The 12,181-nt window shown below is 42.5% G+C and overlaps 2 protein-coding genes across 2 annotated transcripts in view; both read left to right on the forward strand.

Moving 5' to 3' along the window:
- LOC135571192 (NLR family CARD domain-containing protein 3-like) overlaps positions 1-12,181 on the forward strand; it is a 133,751-nt gene that overhangs the window by 56,251 nt on the left and 65,319 nt on the right. The window contains exon 7 of the mRNA XM_065016976.1: positions 1,138-1,254. Coding sequence (XP_064873048.1) covers positions 1,138-1,254 — 117 coding nt within the window. The remainder of the gene's footprint in view (positions 1-1,137; positions 1,255-12,181) is intronic.
- LOC135571194 (NLR family CARD domain-containing protein 3-like) lies at positions 1,748-9,920 on the forward strand. The gene is made up of 7 exons (XM_065016985.1): positions 1,748-1,833; positions 2,031-2,149; positions 2,522-4,328; positions 4,614-4,787; positions 7,329-7,459; positions 8,415-8,461; positions 8,902-9,920. Exons 2-5 carry the CDS (start codon positions 2,080-2,082, stop codon positions 7,360-7,362), a joined length of 2,085 nt encoding a protein of 694 aa, XP_064873057.1. The 5' UTR covers positions 1,748-1,833; positions 2,031-2,079; the 3' UTR covers positions 7,363-7,459; positions 8,415-8,461; positions 8,902-9,920.

Genomic DNA, 12,181 nt, shown 5'->3' on the forward strand with positions numbered 1-12,181 from the left:
TTAACTACTACAATGCAATTACATGTGGAGCAGGAACCACTGACTCACTGCATTATTCTATAGTATTATCAAGACACCTGCTGTTAACTCTTAACTACTTAGGACACCTGCTGTTAACTCTTAACTACTTAGGACAGCTCACCAGGTGTCCTAAATATTGCGTACAGAACTGTCCGCGTCCCCGTGACCAGAACTGTCCGCGTCCACGTTCGGTGTGGCGCCAAGCCGACTTTTTACGCGCAGAGTGGACTGAGGTGATCTCGGGGAATAACGATGGAGTTTGTTACAGTGTTGAGACACCCATTTTATTGTTCAATTTGCATTTTTTCTTTACGGTCGGGGACAGTATGTGTGTAGACAGATCCTTTTCACTCTCTGTCCTTGTTTCAATTTGTGTTTCACCGGATTCATCATCGAGAGGAGGGACAGACGAACGACCTGCTAACTAACCAAGCTATTCGGTACAGCTCGGTAAGCTAGCTAGCTACTTTACCAGCAGCATCCTAGTTATCCTAGCTAGTCGGTACAGCTCGGTAAGCTAGCTAGCTACTCTACCAGCAGCATCCTAGTTATCCTAGCTACTCGGTACAGCTCGGCTTCTCCCTCTCTCAATGACGGATGCTGGCTACCTCTGTCCGGTTCTCCTCTCTTCACTAGATGGACGGTAACTTTAGTGTTTAAACCCTCTGTGTCCAAGGACCAAACTTTTGAATATTATTTTCAGGGCGCCTCAATAGCAGGTATTGAACCCCGGGTAAATAATCACTAGTCAGAACCTCAACCTCAGTATACATTCATTATAAAAATCATCTTAATATCTGATATTGTGAGTAAACAACCTCGAGAGTGCGTCTTCCAGACCTCCAATAAATTACATCATTCAACCCTCCCGGTTAGTAAATTTACCTCAACATGCCCTGGAGAAGGCAGAGTAACGACACCAGCCTTTTAGCGGGGCTGACAGACTGACTACAACGCTCGCGTCGATAAATTAATTTCGTTTTTAAAAATGACACACTGCTCGCGCGCTGCAACGAGCGTCTAGAAGTCAGTTCTATTTGTGAAACTCTTCTTATGTTTCCCCATCTGAGCTCAGAGTAGATGAGAGATGTAATGTTTGTCTCTGTTGTGTTGAAGACCAATCAAGCAGGAGAGACCAGCCTCCCCTGTTCCCAGCTGTGTGTCCATGAAGAGTGACTGGTCTATGGAACTACCTATATCTTTTAGAAAGGGAGACTTTTCTACTGATCAAAGGTAAGAAGAACTCATGGGTCCTGGTCAGTGAGTTAAACAACACTGTCTCTAGTCATTTCTCCTCCCATTTTCCCATTTATTTTTGTTGTTTTCATAATCCATAGGCTCATCCTTTTGTCAATTTTCATAGTCCTAAAACAATATTAAACAAACACCACATTCCCTCCCTGTGTGACTGTGTGTGTGTGTGTGTGTGTGTGTGTGCTTGTGTTTGTGTGTCTGAACTCCCTGGATGAGGAGATGTAATATTATATTATATTATATATCTATTCTGTTTTTCTAGTCACTTTTACCCCTACCTACATGTACATATTATCTCAATTATAGTCTCATTATTACCTCAACTACCTGGTACCCTGCACATTGACTCAGTACTGGTACTCCTTATAGTCTCATTATTACCTCAACTACCTGGTACCCTGCATATTGACTCAGTACTGGTTCTCCTTATAGTCTCATTATTACCTCAACTACCTGGTACCCTGCACATTGATTCAGTACGCGGAGACGTGCGTCTTGAAGTCAGTTCTATTTGTGACGCAGTTCGCGCTGCATCTCCTCATTGGTTTATAGAAGCAGGTACCCACGTGCCTCCTCCTCATTTAGCAAATAAACATAACTTAACATAAACCTAACTTATTTAAACAATAAAAGCTAATTCACGAACATTTCTGAAAATTGATAAAAAAGCTTTTTGGAATGAAACTCTTCTTATGTTTCCCCATCTGAGCTCAGAGTAGATGAGAGATGTAATGTTTGTCTCTGTTGTGTTGAAGCCCAATCAAGCAGGAGAGACCAGCCTCCCCTGTTCCCAGCTGTGTGTCCATGAAGAGTGACCAGTCTATGAATCCTCCTTTAACCTTTAGAGAGGAGCTTGCTGACACACTGGAGAAATGTAAGATCTGTCTGCCTCATGTTGAATGCTGTTTTATAACATTTAAAAGCTGTAGCTAAAGTACAGATAAAGTAGCTGTGTAACTCAATGATATTGTAGCAGCCTTAACACAACACCTAGTGATCTCATCAAGTAGCAGCAGGGATGTGTTGTGGTGATTCATTTAGAGAGAGAGAACATTAATAATACCATCAATAATACCAATAATAATATAATCAGTCACACCAGTCTGTAATGCATTATGAAAACATTTACACATTTATACAGTCAGTTAAGAGACTAAATTATTATAATTTAAAACTTTATAACAGTCCTACAATACTGTAGGCATTAAAACAGACATAATATTAATATCCTCTGTGTTATTTCTAGATTCAGATGAGCTTGCTGTGATTTGCCAACGTGAACTCAAATCTAATCTAAAGCAGAAGTTTCAATGTGTGTTTGAGGGGATCGCTAAACAAGGAAACCCAACACTTCTCAATAAGATCTACACAGAGCTCTACATCACAGAGGGTGGAACAGGAGAGGTCAATAATGAACATGAGCTGAGACGGATTGAGACAACAACCAGGAAACAAGCAAGACCAGAGACTCCAATCAAATGTAACGACATCTTCACACCCTTAACTGGACAAGACAAACTTATCAGAACTGTGCTGACAAAGGGAGTCGCTGGCATTGGAAAAACAGTCTCTGTACAGAAGTTCATTCTGGACTGGGCTGAAGGAAAAGCAAACCAGGATGTCCAATTTGTATTTTCATTCCCTTTTCGGGAGCTGAATTTGATGAAAGAGGACAACCACACTTTCATTGAACTTCTTAATCACTTCTCAATGGAAAACAAACAATCAGGAATCTCCAGCTACAACAAGTACAAAGTTCTGTTCATCTTTGATGGTCTGGATGAGTGCCGACTGCCCCTAGACTTCCAGAAGAACAAGATCTGTTGGGACGTCACAGATTCAACCTCAGTGGATGTTCTGCTGACAAATCTCATCAGGGGAAATCTGCTTCCCTCTGCTCTCCTCTGGATAACTACCCGACCTGCAGCAGCCAATAAGATCCCTTCATGGTGTGTTGACCAGGTGACAGAGGTACGAGGGTTCAATGACTCACAGAAGGAGGAGTACTTCAGGAAGAGATTCAGTGATGAGGACCTGGCCAGCAGAATCATCTCACACATAAAGACATCAAGGAGCCTCCACATCATGTGCCACATTCCAGTCTTCTGTTGGATTTCTGCTATAGTCCTTGAACACATGCTAAAACACAAGAGAGAAGAGATGCCCAAGACTCTGACTGAGATGTACACACACCTTGTTGTGTTTCATACCAAACAGAAGAATGAAAAGTATCTTGGGAAAGAAGAGACAGGTCCACACTGGAATAAAGAGAGCATTCTGTCACTGGGAAAACTGGCTTTTCAACAGCTTGTGAATGGCAATCTGATTTTCTATGAAGAAGACCTGAAAGAGTCTGGCATTGATGTTAATGAAGCCTCAGTGTACTCAGGATTGTGCACACAGCTCTTTAAAGAGGAATGTGGGCTGTACCAGGACAAGGTGTACTGCTTTGTTCATCTGAGCATTCAGGAGTTTCTGGCTGCTGTATATGTGTTCCTCTCATTCATCAACAACAATGAGAATCTAATGGCCAAACTGCAAACAAAGTCCAGTGTCTTTTCTTCACTGTTCAGAGAGAAGCCTAAAGTTACTGAAGTTACTTTCTACAAGAGTGCTGTGGATAAAGCCTTACGAAGTGAGGCAGGAAACCTGGACCTTTTCCTCCGCTTCCTTCTGGGCCTCTCACTGGAGTCCAATCAGAAGCACTTACGAGGTCTACTGACAAAGACAAGAAGCAGCTCACAGAGCCATGAAGAAACAGTCAAGTACATCAAGGAGAAGATCAGGGAGAATCCCTCTCCAGAGAGGAGCATCAATCTGTTCCACTGTCTGAATGAACTGAATGACCATTCTCTAGTGGAGGAGATCCAAAGATACCTGAACTCAGGAAGTCTCTCAAAACCCAACCTGTCACCTGCACAGTGGTCAGCTCTGGTCTTTGTGTTGCTGACTTCAGAAAAGGAGCTGGATGTGTTTGACCTGAAGAAATACTCCAGATCAGAGGAAGGTCTTCTGAGGCTGCTGCCAGTGGTCAAAGCCTCCAGAGCTGCTCTGTGAGTAAATAAAATGACATATAAGAACTAATCATCAGGAAGAAATATTCAGTTTAGAGAAAATATATATTATAATATGTGTATAATACTATATTGAAAAACGTATTGAATAAATGCATTGATTTTCACATTAGTATAACAATATGGCCATACAATTCTGGGAGACGGAAGATGAATCTATATGTTGTTTGAGAGAATAAACCAAATGCATCTGCCATTGTCCTTCTACACTACTGGTGTTAAATTAACAGTGTGTTTGCGAAGTCATGATGATCTCTTTGTCAGGCTGTCAGGATGTGGAGTCACAGAGGAAGGCTGTGCTTCTCTGCTCTCAACTCTGGAGTCAAACCCCTCACACCTGAGAGAGCTGGACCTGAGTAACAATGACCTGAAGGATTCAGGAGTGAAGCTGCTCTCTGCTGGACTGGAGAATCCCCACTGTAAACTGGAGACTCTGAGGTCAGTATTCCTGTAGTTGGTCAACAAGTGATAACTGTTCACCAGATCCACATGTGTTTACCAGACACACATAGTCCACACCATATGTGTTTGGACAGTGAGGTTTACAGTTTTAAATTTGGTTGTGTTTTAGATTATATTTTTCCTAATTGAAACTGAATGGTGAATAATGTCCTGTCATTTTGGAGTCACTTCACTTGTATTGTCAGTAAGAATAGAAGATGTTTCTGAACACTTCTACATTCATGTGGATGCTACTATGATTACGAATAATCATGAATGGATAGAGAATGATGATGAATGAGAAAGTTAGAGGCACAAAGATCAGAATAAATGCTAACCCCCTCTGTTATTGGTAATGGTTAGAGGTTAGCATGTTTTGTTGTAGTCTCTGTTATTGGTAATGGTGAGAGGTTAGCATGTTTTGTTGTAGCCTCTGTTATTGGTAATGGTGAGAGGTTAGTATGTTTTGTTGTAGCCTCTGTTATTGGTAATGACGAGAGGTTAGTATGTTTTGTTGTAGCCTCTGTTATTGGTAATGGTGAGAGGTTAGCATGTGTTGTTGTAGCCTCTGTTATTGGTAATGGTGAGAGGTTAGCATGTTTTGTTGTAGTCTCTGTTATTGGTAATGGTGAGAGGTTAGTATGTTTTGTTGTAGCCTCTGTTATTGGTAATGGTGAGAGGTTAGCATGTTTTGTTGTAGCCTCTGTTATTGGTAATGGTGAGAGGTTAGCATGTTTTGTTGTAGCCTCTGTTATTGGTAATGGTGAGAGGTTAGCATGTTTTGTTGTAGCCTCTGTTATTGGTAATGGTGAGAGGTTAGTATGTTTTGTTGTAGCCTCTGTTATTGGTAATGGTGAGAGGTTAGTATGTTTTGTTGTAGTCTCTGTTATTGGTAATGGTGAGAGGTTAGCATGTTTTGTTGTAGTCTCTGTTATTGGTAAGGGTGAGAGGTTAGCATGTTTTGTTGTAGCCTCTGTTATTGGTAATGGTGAGAGGTTAGCATGTTTTTTTGTAGCCTCTGTTATTGGTAATGGTGAGAGGTTAGCATGTTTTGTTGTAGTCTCTGTTATTGGTAATGGTGAGAGGTTAGCATGTTTTGTTGTAGCCTCTGTTATTGGTAATGGTTAGAGGTTAACATGTTTTGTTGTAGCCTCTGTTATTGGTAATGGTGAGAGGTTAGCATGTTTTTTTGTAGCCTCTGTTATTGGTAATGGTGAGAGGTTAGCATGTTTTGTTGTAGTCTCTGTTATTGGTAATGGTGAGAGGTTAGCATGTTTTGTTGTAGTCTGTTATTGGTAATGGTGAGAGGTTAGCATGTTTTGTTGTAGCCTCTGTTATTGGTAATGGTGAGAGGTTAGTATGTTTTGTTGTAGCCTCTGTTATTGGTAATGGTGAGAGGTTAGCATGTTTTGTTGTAGCCTCTGTTATTGGTAATGGTGAGAGGTTAGCATGTTTTGTTGTATCCTCTGTTATTGGTAATGGTGAGAGGTTAGCATGTTTTGTTGTATCCTCTGTTATTGGTAATGGTGAGAGGTTAGCATGTTTTGTTGTAGTCTCTGTTATTGGTAATGGTGAGAGGTTAGCATGTTTTGTTGTAGTCTCTGTTATTGGTAATGGTGAGAGGTTAGCATGTTTTGTTGTAGCCTCTGTTATTGGTAATGGTGAGAGGTTAGCATGTTTAGTTGTAGCCTCTGTAACTTTCTCACTCATTATTATTCATGATTCTTTCATGATTTTTCTTAATCATGACATCATCAGGATTAATTTATTATTGTTTAGAAACATGTTATCTACTCTCTTAGACAGAAAAGTTACTCCACTCATCATCCACCATTTTATTGTTGCTCAAAACACAACCCAAAAACACAACCAACACAAACTGCAAATGCAAACAATGACTTTACGACCAAATTTCAATGAATATGAATACCAATTACCTTTGACTACTTTAATATACGTGAATTGGTCAGAATACTTAAGACTTCTTCAAAAGGGGGCTGGATACATAAAGTGCTTTTATTTTTCTAAATGTTGAAACAGAAATGTATTAAAATATCCTCAAATAAAAGGTGACATTATAAACTGTCACCTCATATGAAACATTTGATCTGAAATCCAAAATGTTGGGGTATAGAGCCACATTTAAAATGTTAGCTTCACTGTCTAAATAGATATGGTGTGGACTGTATACTCAATACAATCTAAATCTGATACCTCACTGTCTAAATAGATATGGTGTGGACTGTATACTCAATACAATCTAAATCTGATTCCTCACTGTCTAAATAGATATGGTGTGGACTGTATACTCAATACAATCTAAATCTGATACCTCACTGTCTGTCTTCTGACTGATTCTGCTTTTTAAACTGGTCTGGTCAGTCTACTATAATATTTGTACAAGACGTGTTTCTATCTGCAGGCAATACCAGATCATTTGTCAAATAATGATAAAAAATAATATATATAAATATACTGCCACTATTTTCACCACCAAAGAATATCAGTGTGATTTTAATATGATTTGACTCTTTGCAGGCTGTCAGGCTGTCTAGTCACAGAGGAAGGCTGAGAGAGCTGGACCTGAGCTACAATCACCCAGGAGACTCAGGAGTCAGACTGCTCTCTGCTGGACTGGAGGATCCACACTGCAGACTGGAGAAACTCAAGTATGTAGAGGGTTTATGTCAATGTTCATATCAGACATGTTTGACTTATCAGGCTAGTTAAGACAAACATTCATACCACCACTTGGACAAAGTTATATGCTGACTGTGTGTGTCCAGTTTGTCCTGTGTGTGTGTATCTCCAATGTTTGTGTGTCTCCAGTGTGTTTGTGTGTGTGTGTGTGTGGCCAGTGTGTGTGTGTGTGTGTATCTCCAGTGTTTGTGTGTCTCCAGTGTGTGTGTGTGTGTGTGTCTCCTGTGTGTGTTTGTGTCTCCAGTGTGTGTGTGTCACCAGTGTGTGTGTGTGTGTGTGTGTCTCCTGTGTGTGTTTGTGTCTCCAGTGTGTGTGTGTGTCACCAGTGTGTGTGTGTGTATGTATGTGTGTGTGTGCCTCCAATGTGTGTGTCTCCAGTGTCTGTGTGTGTGTGTGTGTGTCTCGTGTGTGTCTGTGTGTGTCTCCAGTGTGTTTGTTTGTGTGTGTGTGTGTCTCCTGTGTGTCCAGTGTGTGTCACACACACTGGACAAACACACACACACACAAAAACACACACACACACATATACAAGCACTGGACACAAGCACTGGACACACACACACTGGACACACACACACTGGACACACACACACACTGGACACACACACACACTGGACACACACACACACTGGACTCACACACTGGACACACACACTGGACACACACACTGGACGCACACACACTGGACACACACACTGGACGCACACACACTGGACACACACAGACACACACTGGACACACACACACTGGACGCACACACACTGGACACACACAGACACACACTGGACACACACACACTGGACGCACACACACTGGACACACACAGACAAACATTCGCTTGATATATGAAAGTTATATACGTGTGTGTGTGTGTGTGTGTGTGTATCCCTCAATGACTGTCTGTTCTTCTGCTTACCGCTACAGTGTGGAACATGGTGGAGAGAACAGAATGAAACCTGGACTTAGAAAATGTGAGTGTTGACTGCTGTGAAGAATATGACTAAGAATAAGTCTTAATTCAAGTTAAGTCAAAGTCAAAGACCATCATCATTACTTACTTGGTCATATTAAATATCAGCTGTAGTTCTACAGAAGCAAAAATCAGGGACACCAAAGTTTACAAAGAGTTGCTTTGACTGTGTGTGTGTGTGTGTGTGTGTGTGTGTGTGTGTGTGTGTATGTGTGTGGCGTGTTCATGTTACATTGGAAATGTGTGTGTAATTAATGTGAATAAGTGTGTTTTATATTACCATACAGTATAACATATGATCATTCAACAAGTCTCAAGTTACCTTAACTTCTCCTTTTGATACCTAGAAACATCTACATTAAATGAATTAGTGAAAAGTGAGTTAACATTCTAATGTGAATGATGATGATTTCTAATATTGTGTCTGGTTTCATCCATCAGATGTCTGTGATCTCACACTGGACCCAAACACAGTAAACAGACTCCTCTCTCTGTCTGAGGAGAACAGAAAGGTGACATGTAGGACAGAGGAGCAGCCGTATCCTGATCACCCAGAGAGATTTGAGGTCTGGGGACAGGTGCTGTGTAGAGAGGGTCTGACTGGGCGCTGTTACTGGGAGGTAGAGTGGAGTGGGAGAGAGGCTGATATAGGAGTGACATATAAAGGAATCAGCAGGAGAGGAAGGGGTTAAGGACTGTTATCTTGGATGGAATAACAAGTCCTGGAGTCTGAACTGCTCTGACAACATTTACTCTGCCTGGCACAATAATAATCACACTACCATAGACGTCCCCTCCTCCAGCTCCCACAGAGTAGGAGTGTATCTGGACTGGCCAGCCGGCACTCTGTCCTTCTATAGAGCCTCCTCTGACACACTGACCCACCTGTACACATTCACCTCCACATTCGCTGAGCCCCTCTATCCAGGGTTTAGGGTTTGGTGGGATGGCGACTCAGTGTCCCTCTGTCAGTGACACACACACACTGGACAAACACACACACACACACACTGGACAAACACACACTGGACAAATACACACACACACACACACACTGGACACACACACTGGACACGCACACACACACTCTGTACACACACACACTGGGGACACTCTGGACACACACACACATGTGTTGTCTTCTATGTTGAAAAACTAATTATACAATTATATCTGGACATACGCTCCATAGTTGCACAAGTATACAAAGATATATTGTACTTTTCATAATAAAACACACTTGAAACAAGAAAAGGCTGTTAATTGTGAAAACAGTTTGTATTTCATGTTTATTGATTTTACGTTTCCTCTGTCAGGTTGATGTTAACCTGCGACTGGTTGAAACATGAAACAAATATGAAATGAAATACAAAACAATTAAATATGTGGAATAGAATTAAACTAATTGTACAACAGAGTGTTGTAATGCAGGGTTACTATAGCTACATAGTGTTGTAATGCAGGGTTACTATAGCAACAAAGTGTTGTAATGTAGGGTCACTATAGCAACAAAGTGTTGTAATGCAGGGTTACTATAGCAACAGAGTGTTGCAAAGCAAAGTGTTGCAAAGCAGGGTCACTATAGCAACATAGTGTTGTGATGCAGGGTCACTATAGCAACAAAGTGTTGTAATGCAGGGTCACTATAGCAACATAGTGTTGTAATGCAGGGTTACTATAGCAACAGAGTGTTGCAAAGCAGGGTCACTATAGCAACAGAGTGTTGTAATGCAGGGTCACTATAGCAACGTAGTGTTGTAATGCAGGGTTACTATAGCAACAGAGTGTTGCAAAGCAGGGTCACTATAGCAACATAGTGTTGTGATGCAGGGTCACTATAGCAACGTAGTGTTGTGATGCAGGGTCACTATAGCAACAGAGTTCTCTCTGCTCTCTCTTTTCTCTGCTCCCTCTGTTCTCTGCACTCTTTCTGTTCGCTCTCTCTGCTTTCACTCTCTACTCTCTCTCTCTGCTCTAACCCTTTGCTCTCGCTCTCTGCTCTATCTGCTACTCTCTCTGCTCTTTTTGCTCTCTCTCTCTGCTCTCTCTTTTTGCTCTCTCTGTTCTCTGCTCTCTCTGTTCTCTGCTCTATGTTTCTCTCTCCCTCTCTCTTTCTCACTCTGCTCTCTCTCTCTGCTCTCTCTCTCTCTTTTCTCTGCTCTCTCTGCTCTCTTTCTGCTCTTACTCTCTCTGCCCTCTCTGCTCTCTCTCTGCTCTGCTGCTCTCTCTTTTCTCTGCTCTCTATGCTCTCTCTCTTTCTCTGCCCTCTCTGCTCTCACTCTCTGCTCTCTTTCTCTGCTCTGCTGCTCTCTCTTTTCTCTGCTCTCTCTGCTCTCCCTCTGCTCTCTCTCTTTCTCTGCCCTCTCTGCTCTCACTCTCTGCTCTCTCTCTTTGCTCTCTGCTCTCTCTCTCTCTGCTCTCCGCTCTCTCTCTGCTCTCTCAGCCTGCTCTCTCTGCTCTCTCTCTGTCTGCTATCTCTCTGCTCTCTCTCTGCCCTCTCTCTTCTCTCTCTCTCTGCTCTCTGCCTGCTCTCTCTCTGCTCTCTCAGCCTGCTCTCTCTGTTCTCTCCTCTCTCACTCACTCTGCTCTCTCTCTCTGCACTCTCACCCTACTCTCTGCTCTCTCTCTGTCTGCTATCTCTCTGCTCTCTCTCTGCCCTCTCTCTTCTCTCTCTCTCTGCCTGCTCTCTCTCTGCTCTCTCAGCCTGCTCTCTGCTCGCTCTCTCTGCTATCTCTCTCCCTCTCTCTCTCACTCTGCTCTCTCTCTCTGCACTCTCAGCCTCCTCTCTGCTCTCTCAATTCAATTCCAGGGGTTTTATTGGGAAACAAGTGTTAACATTGCCAAAGCAAGTGAGGTAGATAATATATAAAGTATATATTAGTAAGGTAGTGAGGTAGTAATATATAAAGTGAATATATAAAGTGAAATAAACAATACAAATTAACAGTAAACATTACACATACAGAAGTTTCAAAACAATAAAGACATTACAAATGTCATATTATATACAGTGTTAACAATGTATCTCTCTCTACTCTCTGCTCTCTCAGCCTGCTTTCTGCTCACCTTCTCTCTGCTCTCTCTCTTTCTGCTCTCTGCTCTCTCTCTACCCGCTCTCTCTCTGCTCTCTCACTCTCTGTTCTCTCTGCTCTCTCACTCTCTCTCTCTATAATGCTCTCTGCTCTCTCTCAGCCATCTCTCTGCTTTCTCAGCCTGCTTTCTGTTCTCTGCTCTCTCAGCTCTCTCTGCTCTCTCTCTTTTCCCTGCTCTCTGGTCTCTCTGCTCTCTTCTTTCTTCTCTCTCTCTCCCACACTCTGCTCTCTCTCTCTCTCTCTCTGCTCTCTCCCACACACTCTGCTCTCTCTCCCAAACTCTGCTCTCTCTCTCTCTCCCACACTCTGCTCTCTCTCTCTCCCACACTCTGCTCTCTCTTCCACACTCTGCTCTCTCTTCCACACTCTGCTCTCTCTTCCACACTCTGCTCTCTCTCCCACACTCTGCTCTCTCTCTCCCACACTCTGCTCTCTCTCTCCCACACTCTGCTCTCTCTCCCACACACTCTGCTCTCTCTCTCCCACACACTCTGCTCTCTCTCTCCCACACACTCTGCTCTCTCTCTCTGCTCTCTCTCTCCCACACTCTGCTCTCTCTCCCACACTCTGCTCTCTCTCCCACACTCTGCTCTCTCTCTCCCACACACTCTGCTCTCTCTCTCCCACAC

The sequence above is a fragment of the Oncorhynchus nerka genome, unplaced genomic scaffold, assembly GCF_034236695.1.
Source record: "Oncorhynchus nerka isolate Pitt River unplaced genomic scaffold, Oner_Uvic_2.0 unplaced_scaffold_701, whole genome shotgun sequence".
Taxonomy (NCBI): Eukaryota; Metazoa; Chordata; class Actinopteri; order Salmoniformes; family Salmonidae; genus Oncorhynchus; species Oncorhynchus nerka.

Bases quoted from the DNA above. Each gene is read 5' to 3' on its own strand.
- LOC135571194 (XM_065016985.1), top strand. From the start codon at position 2,080: ATGAAGAGTGACCAGTCTATGAATCCTCCTTTAACCTTTAGAGAGGAG. The intron at 2,150-2,521 runs GTAAGATCTGTC...TGTTATTTCTAG, and splicing joins TGCTGACACACTGGAGAAAT to ATTCAGATGAGCTTGCTGTG. The intron at 4,329-4,613 runs GTGAGTAAATAA...TCTCTTTGTCAG, and splicing joins AAAGCCTCCAGAGCTGCTCT to GCTGTCAGGATGTGGAGTCA.